Raw genomic sequence first — 24,110 nt, 5'->3', positions numbered from 1 at the left:
TCCCCACTTCCCACTCTCTTACAAAAATATATCACCACAGCAATCCGAACTGTCCTTAACATTGTTCCAAAGACATGGTATTAGCATCAGATTAGGTATAAAGTAGTTCTGTGAGGAGTCCAAAAAGAGAGAGAGAGAGAGAGAGAGAGAGAGAGAGAGAACACTAAAGCAAACAACCACCTCTCACAATTAAATGACAGGAGTTACTAAGGTTAAAAACCATTAAGAAGCAGAAAATTTTTCTGTCTCTCATTCCCAGTAGCAGAGAGAATCTAATGGAAAGCAGAGTAGACTGTGGAAGTCACCTGTTACCTTATCTTGTTTTCCAAAGCAGAGAATTCAGGATGCTAAAGTTCCAAAAGTACTAACCTAAAGCAAGAAAATGAGAAGTCACACTCCCTCTCCACACTGCCAATGCTTTTCCACTGTTGGATTCACAAGATAAAGAACTAAATAGCAGTGTTTGTTCTCATTCACAAAAATAAGCTCTCCCTAAGATTTCAAGGAATTTTTCTCCATTTCACCCCAGCAAAGATACAAAAAGCTAGGTCAACTCCTCATTTTTACCATTTCCAAAGTAAACACCTAAAAATACTGAAGTACTTGGAATTACTGGTCCAAATTCAAAGGTCTAGTACAAGGCTTATATTTGACAAGACTTCATTATAAAATGTTTTAACATAATATTAGCAACATTACTACTGTTAACAACAGGGGATGGTAAACACTGTTATATGGGAGACAAATAACACAGGATAGAGACATGTTGCCATCAATCTACATTATATTCAAAAGAAAGCATTGGTTATTTATTCAGGTCTCTTGGGGCACTATTATAATAAAATAGATACATAAATATTCAATATGGTATCACTAATAAGAACTCTTTTTTTAAAGATTTTATTTGTTTATTTGACACAGAGAGAGAGAGAGAGAACACAAGCAGGGGGAGCAGCAGAGGGAAGGGGAGAAGCAGGCTCCCCACTGAGCAGGGAGCCTGATGCGGGGCTCGATCCCAGGACCCTGAGACCACAACCCAAGCTGAAGGCAGAAATGCTTCATGGACTAAGCCACCCAGGTGCCCCTAATAGGAAGTCTTAATTTCTTTCACTTTACCCTAAGAGCCTGCCTCTCTACTTTTCTTTTTTCTTTCTCTCTCTTTCATCCATTAGGAACTCCTATGTGCCAAGGAATGAGAATACAGTTGTACACAATTATACACAAGACAAAAGTCCCTGGCCTTGTGGAGATTAGAGTAAACACATACACTTACGAACATATAGCATAATGTTAAGTAATAATAAGCACTGGGAATAGAAGTGAAATAAGGAGTTACACAGTGATGGTAGGTCTCAGATAGGGTGGTCAAGGAAGGCCTCCTTAAGGAAATGACATATGAGTGGAAACATAAAGTGAAGGTGTATTATTTCTATCATCTATAATAAATATATTTTTAAATCCAGTTTATATCTTAAGTCTTTTTATCAATTCATTCTTCATAATAATGTAAGATGTTTTTGATTCATCTTAAAATTTTGTTTCAAGCTTAACTAATCTATGATATTCTGAGATGAATAAACTGGTGGTTTGTTTCCTTTATCTCTATGATACTGTTTTGCAAATTAATGCAGTGAAAGAGCAAAGGCTTAGAACAAAAGAAATTTCAAACCTTTACTCCAAATCTTATTTTTAAAGAAAATTTTGTATTTCAAAACTTATCTCAAATCTTATTTCCAAACTACTTACTGGTTGTATATGGCCTTACGCAGTTACTATCTTTCATCATCTTAAAATTGAGATAACAACATCAATGTCATACTAAAGAAATAATTGATATTATAAATTACTAAATATAAATACTAATATAAATAATAAAGTATTGAGTATAATACATACCAAATTCCTGAAAACTGTTATTGATATGGATTTATTATATCTCCAGCTAAATATGGCTTAAGAAAATATACAACCATTCTGACCAGTCTCACTTTAATTCCTATGCACTAGCCAAAGTGGGCACTTAATGCTACAAAATAACCACATCGAGTACCAACCAAATCTCTTTTCCATACCTCCAGATATACTTTCTCTCTGCTTCAACACCAACATTTGTTCTGGAACTCTACTTTCAGCTGAAGATCTTTCACTGAGAAAACAGTGTTTGAAGTCTGCCACCATAACATATGCCCAGCCACCACCATCTGCATCCACATAATCTGAGTCTCATCTGTTACCCAAAGATGAACTTTACACCACCTAAAGCCAATTCCTTTGCTTGTGCATTAGATTCTAAAGTCTCTCTCCTCCTCAAGGACATTTCTCCAAAGATTTCCTTTTTTCTCTTCTATCACTTCTATCACTTTTTGCTTTCTATTGCATCACTCTCATCAGAAATAACATGCTGTTACTTCTATTAAAAAAATAAAAAATTTGTTCTTAATGTACTTCCCCTGTCAACTCCCTCATTTTCTTGCTTACCTTTGTAACAAAATTACCTCTGAAACAGTTGTCTTCTACTTGCTGTCTCCAATTAAATTGTTTAAGTAAACGATTTTAAAATGGTTTTATATTATTTTATTTTAAAATATCTGTTTTATATTACAAAATAGTTGCAAAGAAAGCCCAAATACGCCACATCTAGTTCCTCCTATTGTTAACATCATACATTACCATGGTATATTTGTCACAAGTAAGGAACCAGCATTGGTGTATTACTATTAATTGAGCAACACACTTTATTCAGATTTCACAAGTTTCTCCCTAATGTTCTTCACCGTTTTCAGGATCTCTTCTAAGATCCCACATTACATTTAGTTGTCAAGTCTCCTTAGCCTCCTTTGGTCTGTGACAGTTTCTCAGACTTTCCTTGTTTCTGATGACCTTAACAATTTTAAGGAGCACTGGTATTTTGTAGAATGTCCTTCAGTTTGGGTTTGTTTAATTTATTTCTCATGGTTACAGTGAAATTTGGAAGATCAGAGATGCCTTATCATCATATCAAAGGTACGTGCAACCAAATATCACTTACCAATGATTATGTTAACCTTGATCACCTGACCAAGGTAGCATGTGGCAAGTTTCTTCATTATGAATTTTTTCCCTCCTTCCATACTCTACTTGTTAGATGCAAGTCATAAATACAACCTACATCCAAGGAGTGGGAGCTAAGCTCCACCTCCTTGAGAGGGTACTATCTACATAAAGTATTTGAAATTCTTCCGTACAGGATCCACTCTCTTTTAAACCTATTCCATCAGGAGTCTCCTATCTTCGTTCTATTAAAAATGATCTTATTGAGGTCACCAATGTACTCCAACTTGATAAGTCCCATAGTAATTCTTAAAAAAAAAAAAAAGATTTTATGTATTCATGAAAGACACAGAGAGGCAGAGACATAGGCAGAGGGAGAAGCAGGCTCCTTGCAGGGAGCCCAACATGGGACTCGATCCCAGGACCCCAGGATCATGCCCAGAGCCAAAGGCAGATGCTCAACCGCTGAGCCATCCAGGTGTCCCAGTCTCACAGTAATTCTTAATCTTTATCTTACCTGATCTATCATCAGTATTTGTCAAGCTGACCACTCCCTCCTTCTTGATATACTTTCTTCACTTGGCTTCCGAGACACAATACTCTTGTTATTATTCCTATTTTGTTTTGTTTTGTTTTTTTCCTAGTTCTCTAATGGCTCCTTCCCAGTCTCCTTTGTGAATTCCTCTTTTCTCCTGACTCCTTAATAATGGAATGCCCAAGGGCTCAGTCCTTCAACTTCTCTTCTCCAGCTTTACAAATTCCCTTAGTGATATTATCTAAACAGGTAGTTATAAGTATTATTTGTATTCCCCCAATTTTTATCTCCAGGCCAAACCTCTTTTTCAAACTCCAAACTCACATATACAACTGCTTACTCAAAATCACAAAATGTATATGAAAAAACACTACATATTAAATATGTCCAAAACTAAATTCCCAATCTCCTCCACCCTAAACCTAGCTCTATCTAAAGTTTTTGCCATCACAGTGCATGGTATATACAACCTTCTAGCGGCTCAAATCAAAACATCCTGGAGTTACCTTCAACTTCCTTCCTTCTCTCTCCCTTCACATATAGTCATTAAGAAAACATGCTGACTCTGCACTCCAAATCTAATCACCTGTTACCATCTCCACAGCTACCATCCATGCTGCCATCAAATCTCCCTGAATTAGTGTCACAGCTTCCCAACTGGTCTCCCTGTTTACACCCAACAGTTTATTCTCAAAACCACAGTCAATGTTATTCCTTTGAAATATGTCACATAGTATCATTCATCAAATTCCTGCAGTAGCTTCCCACTTCACTCAAAATAAAAGTTTAAAACTTGACAGTGGCCTACCACACACCCCTGGCACCTGTGATCTAATCTCCTGAGTCACTTCCCCTTTCTCACTCCACTCTAGCTTTATCCTAGCTTCCTTACTATTCCCTGAACTAACCAGTAACTTAATACCTCCAGATCTTTGCTCTAATTTCTGCCAAGAATGCTGTTTGCCCTTCAATATGTCACCATCATTTCAATATGGTACCAATGATATGTCAATAAAAAGATGCTTCTCTTTTTATTAAAAACAAACTTGGACCTCTACCCAGACTCCTGATTCCCTTAGCCCAGATTCTTTTTTCTCTTCAATGCATTTACCTCCTTCTATCATACTAAATGATTTACTATTTACTTTGCTTAGTATTTACTGTTTTCTGCCACTAGAATGTAAGCAAGGACCTCTTTTGTTGTTGTTCTTGTTGCTGTTCACTTATTTATCCATAGGGCTTAGATCAGTGCCTCTTACACAGCAGGTACTCAATTAATACTATAAAGTTAATAAGCAAGTTATTTATCATAACACGTCATCTTGCTGTAATCTTCTAACTTCTCTTAGTTAAAAAACCATCTTTGCACCAAACCTGACAATCATTGTTTACTTGGCCAGACCTCTTTAACAACACGAGGTAATATGCATTGAGTATTTACTACTTATTAGACACTGTTATAAGTACTTCGTACGTTCATTCATTCCCCACAACAACCATAGGAAATACATGCTTTTATTGTCCCCATTTTACACATAAAGCCAAATAATTTCCCCAAGAACACATTTATTAAGGGAAGAGAACCTAGGCAGAATTGGAATCCAGGCACTCTGCTTTAGAACACACACTCTTAACCACAGCTCAGCTGCCCTTCTTCCCAGTCTAAGGAAAACAGCTAACCCTGCTGATTGAGTAGGGATAGGCACATAAGGTCTGAGAGTACAAAACATTCAAGTTACCATAAGCGAGAACTGAAAGGCAATGGTGAGTTGGCTCAATGTGGGGAAGCAAAGATGCAATGAGAAAAAGCAAGAAAGCCAGGTTACAGAGAGAAAAAGCTAAAGGATAGAGCATATGGACAGAAAAAAAGAAGAAATAAGATATCATATAAATTCAAATAAGACAGGCAAACGACAAACATGAGCTTATATGAATGTTTAAGTCCTGAAAGAATTGTCTGACAGCCTGAAGTAGCATTCAGTGAGTTTTGTATGCTTATAATACTTCTATTGTTTGAGTGGCTCTGTGCTCGCTGTCACAAAATCATCTCTAACCAGAACAATCTCCATATTACTATGGACTTCTTGTAAAAATGCCTTTGTTCTGATGAAATAATTAAATCAATATGGAAGGCAGTACATTATAGTAAAAGTGAATTAAGTTTGGGAGAAAACAACCCAGACATAGGTCTCATTTCTATCATTTTGTTAACTACATAACTGTGGACAATCCCCCTACACTTCAATTACGCCTTCCAAAAATTGGTAATAATAACACATGCCCAGCCAGTTTCCAATGTGACTAATACTAAATGAAATGGTATCTGTGATGGGCTTTGACGAATACAAACTGTTTCATAAACATTATCTACTGTGATGATGATTTCAGATGGGAACTCACTTCAGTTCCCTGTATATGAGGATATAATGTCTTCTCTGCCCAAGGTGAGCAACATAGTTATTCAAAGATTTACTGGCTGTTGATAAAAATCATTGAGTCTGTATTTGTCTATCCACGCATACACCACCATAATAGCCAAAATAAATAAATGTATGCAGATGTTCCTTCAGCCATATGCAAAGATATTCATAATGAAAGTGCATTATTGCCTAGAAAGATTCAGTGACTTAGGAATAATACTTAGTATTCACTGAAATAGTGCCAAGAACTATGATCTAGTCATTGATAAGCTTCTACTGCTTCTCCCAATCCTGACCTGATCTGCATATGCCCTAAAGGACAACGGAGTTAGGAAAACTGAAGAACTGAGAAGTTTGGTCTTTCTCTTCAGATGTCACAGTAAATCAACAGCACAGCCACAACCAAACTCAAGACAGTTCTGAGGCCAAAGCTGTTTCTATCGCACCATGTGCCTGCTATACTACTTGTTTAAAATGTTTTATGAGACTGTCAAATCAAATGGCCTAAGAAAACTTATCAAGTTCTAATACAGGGAGAGTTCGCAAAATAAATAACCAACTTCCTGTCCTACTTGGGATTCATAAAAGCAGAACAGTACAATACACCAAAAGCAGGAGGACTTCCTACTTCTCATTCCATTTCATTCCATTTTCCTTTTTCTTTAGTTTTCCTGATGATGAAAAGAAGTTAACCTATTCTCGGACACACAAAGATAATACTAATGTTTCTCTACCAAGCAACAGAGAGGAAGCTCTGCAAAATGAGGGAACTGTCCTAAATAATGTCAAATGTAACTTTCAGCCATAAAAAAAAGTTTGCTATAAATGGAACTCAAACACTGCCAAAGTTCCACGTTATAATATTTTAAAATCTTAACACAGGGAAAGAAACAAACAGTCTAGAATCTGAAGTAGATGTTCACCTGGCTTCCAGCTGTCTTTACCTATGAGTCAGCATCATTAACCATTTGCCTACTTTCACCATTAACTTTGACAGTGTATATCTGAAAATGTCAATTTTTCCTAGAGCAACTGACTTTCAAACTACACCACCTCTGCAAGTAAAACAGATGGCCAACAGCCTTTCCCTTTCTCTGTGAAAAAAATTCCTCCAAGCTCTCACTTTTGGCACTATAATTTCCATAAAATGGCAGGTTGACGCTCCCATGCAATCCTGGGTTTCCAAGAGAAAGGAAACTTCACATCTTTCTAAATTTTAGGACTTTACGCCAACGTGCCAAATCTTCAGTTTGCCAAATTACTGTTCTCAACATGTGTGTAATATCCCTCCTCGCTTTGTGAGATTCTGTAAGCTTCCACAGAAATGTGACGATTGCCTTTCTCTCACATTTCCTCAATCCCAAATTCCCAGACTCACATTCTGATAAAGGGTAATTTACCATTCATATACAGGAGGTATCTCAGAAACAAAAGCTGAGTCTAACACTAACCATGGACTGTAAGTGCCAATATCTTTGGCATCAATGATTTATGCAGACAAGATGTGATTTCATATTGTATGTTGTATTTGAACTGTCATTCATTTGGATGGAACGTAATGTTGTCTATATTCCACAATCAACAATTTTGTTTTTATATAACTGATGGCAAATAATATAAATTTATCACAGCATCTTCAGAAAGGAAAACAAGTTAAGCTGGTGAAAATAGAGAGAGAAAGAAAGAGAGAGAGAAAGTGACTTCTCAAAAATGTAATAGATTTCTCCAAGGTGACCAAAGAGCAAAACAAATTACTTGTTTTGCACTTTCACCATTAGGAATCCATTAGGAAGAATGTGATGGACCTTATAGAAAGTTATAATTAACTCACAAACAAGACCCAGAGCTTAGGACATCTGTTCACATATTGCCTTGGCTGCCTCCATTAAGAGCAGCTTTACCTCAGTAAGTCCAATATTCTTCCTTTTAATGACATTCTGCAGGGAGTTGCTCAGAGTCCTGGTTAGCAACAGGTTTGTAGATTTGCGAATCATGTCATCGACTTCAGTTGAGCTGAAAAAGAATTCTCAAGAGTCAGTCATACTAGGTAGCAGGATTACATTGCAAACAAGGTGCCAGTGGTACTTCTGATAATGATTAATAATAATAATAATAATAATGGCTGCAAAGAACATTTATTTTGTGCCAGAAATTATTCTAAGTACTTTAATATATTAAAATTGATTTAAATTTAACACTAATGATACTAATTACTTTCATTATTAATTCTAATTTGCAGATTAGAATCTGCAGAGGAAATGAAGACACAGAGAATTTAAGTAACTCGTTCAAGGTCACACAGTACGTACACACCACAAAAAAAGGATTTTAACACAGGCCATCTAGCTCTAAAGACCACATTTAAACACTATGCTGTACTGTCTCTCAGGGTAGATAAAGAGTTTCCCAGAATGATTCCTTATCCTGAAACCATTATTTCTCTTATGCTTCCAAGTTCCTTCACAGATTATTGTTTATAACTTTCCAACATGGTCTTTCTATTGGTTTCCTGCACAATTAGCTGATAAAGGCCCCTAAGAAAAGATATCTCTGCTCCTATCCTGTCATCATTCGTATAATGTCTACTTAGCTCTGATTCGAAAATAAGTATTTTAGACCAGCAGTTTAATTCTGCATAAATGTCTTATAATCCTTACTACCCCCAAAATTATCAATAAAGACTTTTTTCTTTTTTTTAATTTATTCACTCATTTTTATTCCAATGGACATTATTAAGTCCTTATTATATGTTGTTGTTGTTTTCTTAAGTAAACTCTACCTCTAACACGGGGCTCGAACTCACAACTCTGAGATCAAGAGTCACATGCTCTCCCAACCATGCCAGCCAGGTGCCCCAATAATGACATTTTCTACACACTAAAGGAAACTAAATATAAAGAAAATGATTCAATAGACATCTTTGTATGCAAAGTTTAAAAAAAAAAAAGACAACTGTTCCGTAACCAATAACCTAAATTCTAAGCCTATACATCCTTAATGAGCCCCTGAAAGCATCAGCCAAGATGGCTTTCTAAAAAAAGATATCCTTTTAGGACAAATACCTCTTCAATGATAAAATTACTTTGTAGAAATACTAGCTTATAAACAGTAAGAAATAACTGTAAATGGAGATTTGTGAGTTCTTGTAAATTTATTACTTGTGGACAATGGTCACAAAATTTTTTTCTCATCGATTTCTCTTTCTAGAGAAGAAAATCAGAGGTTTCATATAGTCAGATTAAAAATCTTATAATTCTAAATACATAGACAAGCTACATTATCATGCTATGTAGAAAATAGAAAAATACTAAAAACAAGCAAGACTACAGAATGCAAGAACATAATCAAGAAAAAATGATACATCAAAATATTTTCACAGGTCCATGTAAGGATACATTTAATTGACCAATACCCTCTAGACCACTACTAACCTTACCAAAATTATTACTGAACTGAAATACTTCATTCCACAAATATATGAGGTGTTAGGCATTGAGTTGGTGGAATAATGAGATCAAAATGGTGAATGAACAAAATGGTCATGGTTCCTGCCTTCACATATTAAATTCATAATTACATCAGGTCAATTGTAATATGTGCTACAAATAAGTATAGGTTGCTATAAACTATACTTAACACAGGTGTCTAAAGTAATCTGGTGTCCTTGATATTAATCAGTCTCACGACATCCCTGTGCTGATTATGTATCTCTATTATAGTTTAAGAAGATCTAGCAGAAGTTCCACATTTAGATATGATGTAGAAGATCAAGAAAGACCACATTACTTTCATAACAACCAAAAAGTTAGGTCTAATATTAAAAGTATTTTCCCTCGATGTCAACAAGGTATGATTAACACATATACACAAACGCCTAACTGAACAAAATTGCACACCACACCAGGATATGCCTTTGAAAGGGTAGCAGTCACTTTCATACCTGAGGCCATTTGCCTAATTTGGGTACAGATGGATAAAGTATAAAAGACTGAAATAGTCAGAGGCTGAAAGGCTTCACTGAGATAAAGAGAAATCAGCCAAACCTTTAACTGCATGGGCTGCTATTACAGTTCGGAATCCAGGAAAGCCTCGAAACAAAAATAAACTAACTGACGCAACATTTCTCCCCTACAAGAGTTCTGCTCCATAAGAAATGGTGAAGGCAGTGCAAGAAATCAGAAAGAGATCTTGCAAATTCTGCAAAGGGTTTTGGATTCAGGGCTACTGAAATGCAATCCAAAAGAAAGAAAAAACTAACTAATGTTGAAACCTAGCCCAGCTCAAATCCCGTTAAGATCAGAGATAAGTTCCTGGATGAAAGCTTTGGAATTTCAGAGTTGGTCTTAAGGACAAAGAGACTTCTGGAAATAGCATTTGAAATCAGAAGTAATTTGAAGCTAATTAAAATTGAGACATTCAGTTCACTCAAGTAATGATGAAACCTGAATGATCCATCAAATGCAGCTAGGAGTTGCAGGGGAAAAAAAAAAAAAAAAAGAATGAGAAAGAAGACATATTTAAAGAAATTTTGGCAAAATCACCTCCAAACATGATAAAATATTTCAACCCACAGATCCATGAGGTTTAGTATGTTCCACATAAAATTAATTATAAATAAAACAATACTTACGAATATCACAAACTGTAAAGTCCAAAGACAAAAAGAAAATCTTAAAAACAATCATTGCAAAAAGACAATACATTCAAAGGAAAAACAACAGGAATGATGGCTTATTTCTCTTCATAATACAATGGAAACAGATAGTGGAAAGCAATCTTTAAAGTGTGGAGAAAGGGAGGACTAGCAACCTAGAATTCTGTGCCTCAGAAAATATATTTTTGAAAACAGAGATGAAAAAGATTATTTTGCAACTATTTTAGAGGGGTGCCGGGGTGGCTCAGTTGGTTAAGCGTCTGACTCTTGATTCTGCCTCAGATTGTGACCTTGGGTCTTGAGATGGAGCCCTGTGTCAGGCTCCACACTGGGTGTGGAATTTGCTTAAGATTCTCTCTCTCTCTCTCTCTCTCTGCCCCTCCCCCACTCTCTCTCTCAAAAAAAATTAAAAATTTTAAAAAATAAACTATTTTAGAAGTATTTTTAAAAGCTAAGAAAATCCAATACCAGCAGATATAACACTAAAGGAAATGCTGAAGGAGATTTTTTAATGCAGCAGGAAGATGATACCAAAGGGTAACCTAGATATATAGGAAAGAATGAGAAGGCCTGAAAATGGAACATACGTAGTGGGCAAAAATAAATAAATGTAATTTTTTTCTTGAACTTTAAAATACTATTAAATGTTCAAAGCACAAACAACAATATATTTTAGGGTTAAAAAGAGGTATATACATGCAATATATACCAACAACGTCAAAAAAAAGGAGATGACAAATTATACTGTTGAAGATTCTTAAATTACATGTAAAGTGAAATAATATTATTCAGGATAAACTATGATAAGTTAACAAGGTACACTGTGATTCCCCAGAGCAACCACACAAAGAAATAATTAAAATAACCGAAAAGTTATACTCAGGTAAAGCCAATAGGGAAAATAAATCATAATACTAAAAAAACCTAATCAAGAAGAAGAAAGAAAAACAGGAAAAAATGAGCAAAGAACAAATGAGACAAATAGAAAAATAGTAGCAAAATAGCAGGCCTCATTCCAACTATATCACTAAATTCATTAAGGTAATGGAATACAGTCCAACGAGGCAGATTACATTAAAAATCAATATGCAGGGGCACCTGGGTGGCTCAGTAAGTTAAACGTCTGCCTTTGGCTCAGGTCATGATCCCAGGGTCCTGGAATTGAGCCCCACATCAGGCTCCCTGTTCAGCGGAGAATCTGCTTCTCCCTCTGTCACTCTCTCTGCTTGTGCACTTGCTCGCTCTCTCTCTCTCTCAAATAAATAAATTTAAAAAAATTTTTTTTAAAAATCCGCTATGCAACCATTTGTTGATTCAAAATGATGTATTTTAAAATAAAGACACATGTCCAGATCATATTTTCAAGATACCACTCAACACTGAAAGGAAGTGCTCCTTGTATAAATCAATGATACTGTGATTAAGCAAGAAATGTCCCAAAACGTGATAGGAATACATCAATAAGGCATAGGAACTAGTTTGAAATGGCTCACATGCCATATGTCTGGAACAGTTGGAGCATCAAAATAAATAAAGATAGTGAAGGAATGAATGAAGTAAATTAAGAATCCATGAGTCTCATCTGATGATAGGTAGATGACAAACAAAGAGACAGACGATAGGCAGCAAGGAAGCAGATGGGGAAGGACTCCTTAAAATAGAATGCTAAGTAAAACACAATTAAGAAATCATAAATTAATTAAAAATCATAACTCAGTAATTATCAGAATGAAAAACTGATTCAGGCAAGAATCATTAATGGACTTAAAAAGGAAGGAAGTGAGGAATATCTGATAACTAACAGAATATACATTTCAACATAAGCACAAACATTACTTATTATAAAAAAAGAAAATGATAATGATATTATACTGGGAGAAAAGACAGTATCTCAACTAATCAAAATTAATATAAACCACAGGGCTTATAATAGTATACACACACACAGATACATACATAGTAAGAAACAGCTAGGGAGGTGAAGAATGAGGGGAATATCCCATATATTCCTTTTATATAAAGAATTTCCTTTCATTTCATGCCAACACTACAGGTGCATTGGCAATGAATTACCTCAACTTTTTTTTTTTTTTTGGCTAAAATAAAAATTTGCATGGTTTCTGAAAGTTATTTTGCTGCCTATAGAATTCTTGCTTGATTGGTTCTTCGGAGTCCTTAAAGTATGGCACTCCATCTCTCAGGCTTACATAGTTTCTGAGAAGTCGGCTCTAACACTTTTCACTATACCTGCTGTAGCATCTTCTTTTTGCTAAATGCCTTCAGGGCATTATGTTACCTTTTATTTTCACTTGTTTGAATACAATGTGTTTAAGTACTTTTCTTTTTTTTTTTTTTTTTTTTTTTTTTTTTAAGATTTTATTTATTTATTTATTTTTTTTTTTTTTTTTTTTTTTTTATTGGTGTTCAATTTACTAACATACAGAATAACACCCAGTGCCCGTCACCCATTCACTCCCACCCCCCGCCCTCCTCCCCTTCTACCACCCCTAGTTCGTTTCCCAGAGTTAGCAGTCTTTACGTTCTGTCTCCCTTTCTGATATTTCCCACACATTTCTTCTCCCTTCCCTTGTTTTCCCTTTCACTATTATTTATATTCCCCAAGTACTTTTCTTTGCTTGTTGTTGTTACAACTGTTTTGTTGTTTATCTTAACAGGCTTCTCAAAATCTCAAGTCTCTGGGTTGATTTCTTTTATTAAATATACTTAGCCATCATCTATCTCTTAAAATATTTCTCCTTCCCTGATCTCTTTATCTTCGTCTTGAACTCTCAGTTACACTGTTGTAACTGACCCACAGATTTTGGCCACTTCATTTTTTTCACCTCATTTTTTTTCTTTGTGTGTCAATCTGGGTAACTTTCGCTGACCTATCTTCAAGTTTCCTGAGTTCTTCCCTCAGCTGTGTCAAGTCCACTGGTGAGCTCTCAAAGGAAGTCTTTATTTCTAAAACAGTTTCTTATATCAAGCATTTCCATTTGACTCTTTCCAAAAATGTCCACCTTTCTCCCCAAAGTCCCTATCTGTTTATGTATGTAGTATTTTAAAGTTCTAACTTTAAATGCTCTATCATCTGGGTCCTCAGAGTCTGGTTTTGTTGATTTCATCTTCCCCTGACAATGAGTTGTTTTTAATTGCTTTATTGAATGTCTCCCATTTCTTATTGAAGTTTGGATATCATATGTAAAACAGTAGAGGTTATGGTCACGTACTTATACTTGGAAATGACTATGTCCCTCCTCCTATTGGGCCATGAATATAAACAAGAATTGAACTGGGTTTGGGTTTTGGTGTTGCCGTCGTTACCTACAGCACGTCACAGGTTTCAGATTCTCCCACTGATCACATAGGACTGGTGTGAGTGCTGGGGTCCAGAGGGTTTTTCAGAAAGTTTCTGCACCACCCACCAGTTTCAGTTATACACCTCTACGCCTAAAATACAGACCTGATCTCTACCCTACCCCAGTGCCGCAGTTTGTGATAGGTATAAATGAAGAGTTCAAACCATGGGGTGGGGCTTCATGACCTCCTCATAGCAGTGGCTGATCCCCTTCTCCACACCTGCAACATCATGGATGGTTCTCTCTGTTCTCTTATTCAGCTCCCAATTTTTCTCAAGAGCACCCAGTAAAGGTCCATGGAAAAGAACAGATGAGTGAATGTGACTTCTTCCTGGATCTGGGACTCACAACTAGAGGTTCTGTACTAACATGCTAGCTCCAACTAAGGTGTTAGCAATCCATTGAGACTTTGATCTCTTTCTCACTTGTGTGGTATCTCTACCTTTCTTCTTGCTCTGCCACAGGTGAGGGAATCTGTGCATCCTATCACTCTTCTTAGAAGGTCCAGTCTCTTGAATTTCAGGGTAGCTGGTCACCCTGTAACTTCAGCTCTCTGATGGGTTCCATAAAAGTTTTCATTTCGTAGTTTATCTGTTTTGTTTTGTGATGTTTTTCATTATTAGGGAGGAAACAATACTCTTTCCAGCTTTCTTATATCATATATAGAAGCAGAAATATCTTACAGTAATTTGCTTTAAAAAAAAAGCCTTATGCAGGTACATGTATTCACATATAAAGAGTAAAAGAAAAGGATTTCTCACATATAAAGAGTGGTTATTACTATGTTTTAAATTTTTGAGTTTTTAAAATTTTCCTTCTTTGAACTGTTCTCTATCTCCTAGATTCTTTAGAGATCCAACTTTATAACATAAAAAAACTGTGTGTATTCCTATTTTTTAAGTCAAGTGCAAATGCTAGAACATTATTTTACCAAAGACATGCCATTTATTTGCTGTCTTTAAAAAATAATTTTCTTTCAAACAGAAAGTTTTTTGTCCTCAGAATTCACATATTTTTTTCAATATTTCTAATGCTATTCAGCATTTATCATCAAATGTAAAAGGGAAAAGTCTTACAGAAAAAAAATAAGACTTTAATTTACAAGAATAATTATCTTTAAAGCTTCATAAAAATCTCAATACACCAGTTTTTCCCATTTTAAGAGTCTTGTGTTTAAAAGAATTAATTGTTTTGTATATATTATTCTCATATCTCATATTATAATCTGCCCCCATGACAGCTATGATTGTCAAAGTGGTCTCTGTCACTCCAGGTTACAAGGCAAATATAGACTAGAAAATAAGGTAAATGTAAACTAAAGAGTAAAGGCAGCTATAAAATCTTCTTAAAATGAGTATTTATTTTTGTCAATGTTAAACATAACAGAGGGAGTTTTCAGGCAAAAGCTCAATATATTCAAGCAAGAAAAAGACTTCTGAAAAATTTACTCACATTATCCCTTTACCATATTACCTTTCCTCCAACACAGGATAGAAAAAGTCTCTATGCTATGCACTTGTAATATTTTCTATACCGTAACATACCTCACAGTACCCTAGATACCATTCTCAGTTAGTAAGTCATTTGGTGAGGGTGGAGAGCGTGGACCCCAAGGGGTAAAAAAAGTTTTGGTTTATAACTTCCAAAGATAATCTCATTTCTATGAGGCCATTTCTATGAAAATGATCTCATTTTCAGAGAAAAGAACAAATTAACTGTATGAACCTCATGCTTCATTTTTTTACTTAGTAAGAATAATTATCAAACAGGTAACTCAAACTATTTTCCAATTATGTTTACTTTCAGAGTTGCCTGGCATGCCATACATTCCATTCACTCATTTTTTCTTTTTTTTTTTTTTTTCATTTTTTCTTTTTGTTATAAATTTACTGAGCTGGTACAGGGGATGTTGTGCTGAACAAACATTAAATGTTTCTACCCTTCCAGAGACCTTTTCTAACATCCTTAATTTGTCTCAATTTTTGGCTCCTATGCTGCTGCTATGTCTCTCCCTCATAGTGCATATCACCAATTGTTCAGTTCCTCAGTTAGATTACACACTCCTTAGTGACAGTGACTATATTTTCAGCATCTTAATGTCCTTACTACCAAGCACCAGCTAACCAATAACAAATTTCCTATAATGGAAGGTGAATAAACCAGTAAATAAATGAACAGAGGAGCCTATAGTCTAGCACATACAGAAACGCAAAGATATAAGTAGAGCAATAAAATCTAAGGGGAGCTTTGATGACAGCATTTGCAAGGTACAGAAAGAGCACAAAGGAGTCAGCAGATCAACTCCATTAGGGATGGAAGTGATCAGAAAGGTTTCGTTCATTAAAGGCTTAGAGTGAACCTGGAAGGATGGTAAGAAGCTAGTTAAAGGGGGTACCTGGGTGGCTCAGTGGTTGAGCATCTGCCTTTGGCTCAAGTCATGATCCCAGGGTCCTGGGATTGAGACCCACATAAGGCTCCTTGCAGCGAGCCTGCTTCTCCCTCTGCCTATGTATCTACCTCTCTCTCTCCATCTCTTATGAATGAATAAATAAATAAATAAAATCTTTAAAAAAAAAAAAGAAGCTAGTTAAGGAGCACCAACAAGGAAAAGGTGATTTCAGGTAGAGACAGAATCATGAGGAAAGCCAAGTATCAAATAGCATATTGGGATCAAAACACAGTAAGTAGGTTGGTAGGACTGAAGCATGGAGGGACACAGAAATTAGCCTGGGATCTGAACCTGGAAAGGTAAAGGAGGACTAGGCCAAGGAGCAGAGGAGGTAGATTGTTAACTGTCAGGCTAGAGACTGAGCCTTATGCTGTAACCCATGAGGAATCCTTGGAAAGCTGAGTAAAGTTAAATGATAAGATCTGATTTTAAAAATTACTCTAAGGAACATATAGCATAGAATGAGGAGAAAGGGCAGATGGTTGAGAAAGTAAACATTTCAGAACAATTAGGAGATTATTTAAGTGGCCCAAGCAATTATAACTACAATGTCAATGAAAGCAGTCACCCTGGGAAGAGAGAACTTTAAAGAAGAAAAAAAAAAAAGAGGTGCAAATAAAAAACATACAACCATCAATTTTCTCCCCAATTAGTTTAGAGAGGCTAATTTACAAATGATCATTGCCTTCATTTGTTAAATAAGAATAATTAACACAACATTGTGACAACTATCTGAGATAATGCATGTAAAATACTAATACTGTGAAGCCAAGGGTAAAAATTGTGAACATGGCAGTAATCATTTTGTTGAAGCTGATGCTGACCAGATTTGAATCCTGGCTTAAGCACTCCTGTGTGACCTTGATAAAGTAACTTAACCTCTCTCTGCTCACTTTCTTCCTCTGAAAAATGGAGTATATCTAGTACCTCGCAGGTTAGTACTATTTTGAGTTTTACAGTTTTTAATATATATATATAAACTGTTTACAAAAATGTAGACCAATGCTTGAAGCTTTGTTTTTAATAAAAATAGATACTAATAGAAAATAAGAAGTTAAAATGATTCTTACATTTTTGGCTTGGGTGAATGAGAGAAGGGGGTTCTAGAAAAGACAATTATCTTTTAGAAAAGACAATCTAAAAGATGATCATAATGACTATTCCCCCCCAAATTCTTTAAGATGATCTAATTAGTCTTCTAGGTGTTTTGCAAGTAAATTCTCCATATTTCAACACTTTCCATGGTATATTTTCATGCCTAATATCCTCAGTACATATTGACAATATCTGAGGGCAAAGAACTGTGTCTTTTACTTCTGCATTCCCAATAAGTAGGATGTACCTGGCACTTAAATAGGCTCAGTATATGTTAGTTAAATGACTTAACTTAAAGGAGATGTGGATAACTTCAACAAGTCCAGAGAATATTTGGAAAGAAGGATGTTTCCAAGGGATTTTACTTGTTACTCCCCTAGTAGCCTTAAAATTTTATCAAGTAGAATGTAAAAATTAATACACTGTTTTCTAGTGAATTCTCACTAACAAAAAGTGTTGAAATGCAAATCTATAATGAATATAGAGAATAAGGTAAGTAATATAAACAAAAACAAATTATTTGCTGGTTTCCAACTTTTTCTTTTACCATGACTATATTCATAAATATAGCAGGTGCCATGCTGTGAAGGGCTAATATTAAGACTTCCAAATTCAGAGCTGAAGGGAGAATGGAAAGATTTTCAGAATATTTATGCACATAAGAGTCACAATCTCAATGTCTGTTGCATTTCCACTGTTTCACAGCATACCTTAGGTGAAGATCTTCAGAAAATTTCAGGCAGGCATAGATAAATTCTTTAATTTGGTTGTAAACTTTTGGCACAAATTCAGAGAAAGGAAACTTTTTGGGAAATGGTTGCTGTAAATGCAAGAATTAATGAAAGTAAGTCACAAACTAACATACGTTGAAGATTCTTATAAATTAATTAAAATGCAAAAGGAATTTTCTTCCACATGGCAAACGGTCTATTTAACAACCTTAAATTTAAGAAAGTGTTTCCAAAAGTTTCCTGATACTGCAAAGAAGATGTAAATTTAAATAAATAATAATTCAAATGCCTTTCAACACTCGAAGGGCTAAAAAAAACTGTGGTAAATATTCAGCAATAAAAAGGAATGAATTATTGCTATATACATCAACTTAAACAAATCTCAAAAAGCATCATGCTGAGTGAAAAAAAGCCAGCCTCTAAAGGTTACCTACTGTATGATTCTGTTTAGATGGCATTCTTGAAAAGACAAAAGTAGATGGATAGCAACCAGATTGGCTGCCAAAGGCTGGGGGTTAGTGTTGGAAGGAACTGATTAAAAAAGAGCAGCATGAGGGAACTTTTGGGGATGAGGGAACTTTTGGTATTGTTATTGTGGTAGTACATATATGGCTCAAAACACTGTCAAAACCATTAGAATTATATAGCACAGGATAATTTTAACTTTATGTTTGGGGGAAAAAATGTCCTGAAAGTATAATAAAAGCAATTATTTCACAGTGTAAAACAAAATTGGAACATGCCCAGCAATACTCCTAACACTTCAAAGGTGAAAGGGCCCTCAGGTCATCTACTGATTCCCAAAGCAGGAACTTCTATTCTTCTTAGCCCCAAAATTGTTCTCTGAAGGTGTTTTAGAGTTTAAACATATTGAGTTGGAGGTAATGCCTTTAATGAAACTGATAAAGTGAAAAATTTATAGGATGCCAAAGCAAACAGAATTTTATTTGATAGTATTCCTTACCTTTTCCAGTTCTGTATCTTGGAATGGGAATTGTCCTACCACTTTTTTATACATTTCTTCACTTGTTACTGGTATAGGACTGTAGTTGTCAGAATCAAGTATGTTTCTAGAAAGAAAAGGAAGGAAGGAAGGGTGGACTGGTTAATCACATAGTGATTACAAGTAATTTTCAGGTAAACTCAAATGGTTGCATATATATAACCACCAAACAAATGACTTCCAGTCCCTAGTCTATTCCTCCTATAATGAAGCTTTTTGTTTCAGGGACAAACACCTTAACAGAAGACAGGAAGAAAACTACAGTCTGAAACAAAGGGAACACAAATATGAACATGATATCATAGTATCTGAGATTTAGATATGAGACAAAATTTCATAGCAATATGGAGAAGCCATAAGGCAAATGAGTAGCAAACAACAAAAGGATGTGTGTGGGAAAGACAAAAGGATTTTGTTTTCTCATTTGCTTTTGAAGAAAATATATTTGATTATGCTCTTTAATTCTATACTAGATATCTATTCTAACTTTCAAAATTGGTAGATGAGGAAAAGTAACTTCTATAATAAGTCCAAACTATTAATTTACTTCATCTACTGTTCTGTATTAAGAGTGAACTTCATCCATAGGAACTGGCTCCTTAGCTAGACTGGAGGCTCTCTAAAATGCAGAGACCATACTATCAAAATCAGAACCAAATTTACTGAAGGGATCAGATCAGACACTCTTACGACTATGAATATATGATGTTATTAATTTTTAAGGTCCCTATAGACATCATCTTCCCTTAAATATAACTGTACCATTAGTAAGGTAAAAGGGAAAATGTAGGATCTTAAAGCTAGAAGAATTTGGAAACAGGATAAACTGATCTGGGGACAAGGCCTTGCTATAAACAGGAAGATCACTTTAAGTAAAAGAATAAAGATTCAAAAGGAGAAGAAACTCAAGGGATCTGACATGGGTCATATGCCAGGAAAACAGTCCAAGGAGATATTTGTTAATGCAAGGTGTAATAAGGTAACTCTCATATGATTGTATACATGATGTATGATGCAGTAACTATTTAAATAATATGTCTCAAACACTGGAATGTAATAGGCCTCTTCTTTGTATGTAGAGAAGAAAGAATTTGAGAAATCACATGAATAAGTCTTCAAAATGGTTCCAAAAAAGCCTAAATTATTCAAAGGGGCTCAAAAGCTACTACCCTATAACAGAGCTATAGCCTAGGCTTGATCCTCAAAGAGAAAGCCAAAATATACATTAAGAAGACACAGTATAATCTGGATGGTATGAACTAAGGTATGTGATATTTATTCGAGGGTTGGGGGGAGAGCCAAAATGGAGCCTGGGGACTCTCCCACGGTAAACATAATACACTGAGATCAGACATCTTGGGAACTTTATTTGGAACATCTCTATAATTTGCTTGAATTCTGAATCATAACCTGGATCATAGCTAGAATATATAAGCCACTCATACTTGTTGCTTATCATATCTGAGAAGCCTTATGTATAAACACATGTGTATATACACCAGCTCTGTGCACATACACACGCCCCACACGACTACAAATAATTTCTCACCTGAAGATACCTGCCCACTTCTTTAGCAGAGTCTCACTATACTGATCTCTGATTTCTAACAGCATGTCAAAAAGCTGATTTACAGGAAAACCATACACCTGAAACAAAATTTAAAAATAACTTCATTTTAGAAGGTGATTTTTTTTATTAGCAACATGAGAGAAATCAGGCAATGAAATATATCATCATTCAATTTAAATGACAGTAGCATGTTTCACTTGCACCTAATGTCTAAAATTAAAAGATACATACCAAAATATTTAAGCCAGTCAGAAAAAAATAGAAAGATGAAAATTAAAATCAATATATACCAGGGACAATGTCAGCTAAGTTCTCCCTACAATTCCATCTGTACCCTTAGCATACTTCACAAGTAGAGAGAGAAATTTGAAATGCTACCCACTTCTAGTGATATTCTATCAGATGTGATACATGGTTCAAATCAATAATCGTTTGTTATTCAAATAGTAGTTTAAAAACTCCAAAATCACTCAGGTACTATATCTGAATTAAGGATATTTTTAAAAACTAAGGTAATGAGTGGTACAATTAATTGACTTGCTCTAAGCCCCCCCCCAAAAAAAAGGGGGGGTGACTAGAACTCTTTATGAGAATATAAATTGGTCAAGATGATGACAGGAAATGCTGTAAAAAAAGATCTAGCTCAAGGAAAAGAAGAAACACAACTAAAAACTAAAAGGCATTTATTCAAGCTTGGGTAAACAACGAAAAGATCTAGAGCTGATGAATACTCCTTAGATAAGTCTATGTAAACAGAAGCACAAACCTGCAGAGTGTCAGCAAAAAGCACAATGAGGTTCTTCAGATCTAACACAAGGTTTGGATCAGAGCAGTAAGACTAAAGGAAATAAAAGACAATGAGAAAAAGAAAACATTTTAATTATTAAAATACAACCAAATTTTGAATTATTTAATTGTTTAATGCTTCACTTGTGAAGTCTCTCCAAAAAGGTTAACACCAGAATTAGCCAGGGAAGGGCTGAATAAAGAAAGACTCCAGTAAGCCATGATCTATATTTGTAACAGTTGGAAATTTAAAAACAGACTTCTAAATAATTCTTCAGTCAAAAAGAAATCAAAATTGATATTGCAGATTATTTTAAAATGAACAATGTAATACTTGATATCAAAGCCTATGCAATGAAGCCATTTCAAGATACATTTATATATTTAGATGCAAACAGAAAACATAAAAGTAAATAAATAAGAAAATAAATTAGCAGTAAATAAAGAAAATAAATTAAGCAGTCAACCCATAAAGCTCGCTCAAAAAGCCAAAATAAATCATAAGAATGTGAGACACTACAGAAATAACATAGAGAAGACATGAAAGATTTGATCAATGAAACCAAAAGCTCACCAAAAATACCAATAAAACAGACAAATCTTAGGAAAGCCTGATTTAAAAAGAGAAAACAAAACTAAACACAAGCAATACAAAAAAAATAAATAAATACAGAGGAAAATAAAAGTTACAAATGAAGTCCATACATAATCTCTTATAAACAAAACTGAGAATTGAAATGACATGAACAATACATTCTGTGGGTAGGATTCAAAGATATATTATGTCACTATGTGAAAAGTTCAGTAATTTTTTTATTCAAATTCTCTTGATTACAGTTTGGTTACCTCTTCTCCATTGGATCTCCCAATTTCTGAAAGAGTTGTGTTGAATTCTCCCACAATGGTATGGTTTGTCAATTTCTTATTACTAACTCTTCTTGTTCTGTACATATTGATGCTTGCCTGTCCTCTATTGAAAGGCTATTGTCTTTTTGATGCATTAAAACTATAATAATACAAAATATTCCTTTCTTCTCCCATTAAGGTCTTCAAATTCAGTTTATGTGCCTTGGAGAATTCTATTTATGCTTCTCTTTGTTTTTACTATTTTTAGGTCATCATAATGTATGAGTGGATCTCAGTAAGCAAACTATAAAACTGCCTCAACCCGTGATTTCTGACAGGTTGAACCTATTCAATCTTATTTTCAGTTTCCTATTTAACATGAGTTCTTCTTTTTTATCTCATGGTTTTCATTGGATCAGTGTTCTTAATTATCTTACAGTGGTCATTAAATAAGTTATACACTTTCTTCCCACATTTTTTTAAAGATTTTATTTATCTGAGAGAGAGAAAGAGAGAGTACAGAGGGAGAGGGAGAAGCAGACTCCCCGCTGAGCAGGAAGCCTGACATGAGGCTGGATCCCAGGTGACCCCAGCCATTGCCTGAACTGAAGGCAGACCCTTAACCAACTAAGCCACCCAGGCACCCTCTTCCCACTGTTTACATGAAATAATCTGGAGTTTTCATTAAGAAAAATTTTTATACATTAAGTCTCTGTCTTGTACAGATTCCTAATAGCATTAAACTTAACAAATAAATATCAGCTAATCAGATTTATCTATGAGTGTTACTGATCTTTTGCACGCATTTTATTTAATCCTATCCCGTCTTACATTCTGGGTTTTTCATTTTTTGCACAATGCCAACAAAATAGGTTAAACTGTAAACTTTGAATCCTCGTATGTTTGAAAATGCTCTTCTTTTGCCCTCAAACTAAAATGCAAAATTTCCGACATGAAAGAATTGTCTCCCATCCTTTACCTTGCTTGACACTCAGTGCAGTCTTCCAACTATAGTTATCTAGTCTTTCCTCATTGCAGGGAAGTTTCTTCTTTTAATTCTCTAATTCTTAAACTCGTCTCCTTTGTGACTATGCTTTCTTTCTAAATCTCTATTAGATACAATTAAAAAATTAATATCAGGTATCCATCCATGTTTCTTAACTTTCCTTTTACATTTTCCATCTCTTTGGCCCATATTTGGGAATATCTATTGTGTTTGTCTTCTTGATCACAGAATAATAGGCAGTTTTATCTGTTTAATCTTTGAATTAAATTTCTCTATTCAGGTAATCAGAGATTTCTAAGAAAACAATGTTTATCTTTGGCTTGCTTGCTTCCTTTTCCTCCTTACTACATTAAAAAAAAATTGTTTTAGTACAGTATACCTGAAGAAAAAAATGAATGAAACCTATATATGCAATTTTACCAGGCAAACTTAAATGACAGTGCCAACATGTCGGAAGCTCCTGCATGCTCTGTGCAACTCCTTTCCTCCCCACTCGGGGAAACAGTATCATGACTTTTATGATAATCACTTCCATGTCTTTCCTTAGTTTTTTTGTGTCTTTGCATTTTTTACTTAACAGACTTTATTTTTTGGAGCACTTCTGCATTTACAGAGAGTTCTCATAT

The 24,110-nt window shown here is 34.9% G+C and overlaps 1 protein-coding gene across 10 annotated transcripts in view; it reads right to left on the bottom strand.

Annotated features, from left to right (window-relative positions):
* EXOC6B (exocyst complex component 6B) overlaps positions 1 to 24,110 on the bottom strand; it is a 615,592-nt gene that overhangs the window by 271,866 nt on the left and 319,616 nt on the right. For all 10 annotated transcript variants that reach the window (XR_007403261.1, XM_025453542.3, XM_049096018.1 and 7 more), the window contains 5 exons: positions 21,613 to 21,684; positions 20,826 to 20,923; positions 19,238 to 19,343; positions 18,253 to 18,362; positions 7,887 to 7,998 (listed from right to left, as the gene is read on the bottom strand). Coding sequence is in view for 9 of the 10 variants with exons in the window: in XM_025453542.3 (XP_025309327.1) it covers positions 7,887 to 7,998; positions 18,253 to 18,362; positions 19,238 to 19,343; positions 20,826 to 20,923; positions 21,613 to 21,684 (498 nt within the window). In the remaining variant the exon portion in view is untranslated. The remainder of the gene's footprint in view (positions 1 to 7,886; positions 7,999 to 18,252; positions 18,363 to 19,237; positions 19,344 to 20,825; positions 20,924 to 21,612; positions 21,685 to 24,110) is intronic.

This window comes from Canis lupus, chromosome 17, assembly GCF_003254725.2.
Source record: "Canis lupus dingo isolate Sandy chromosome 17, ASM325472v2, whole genome shotgun sequence".
NCBI lineage: Eukaryota > Metazoa > Chordata > Mammalia > Carnivora > Canidae > Canis > Canis lupus.
Note: the sequence above shows the minus strand (reverse complement) of the source record. Positions and strands in the feature narration are given on the sequence as shown.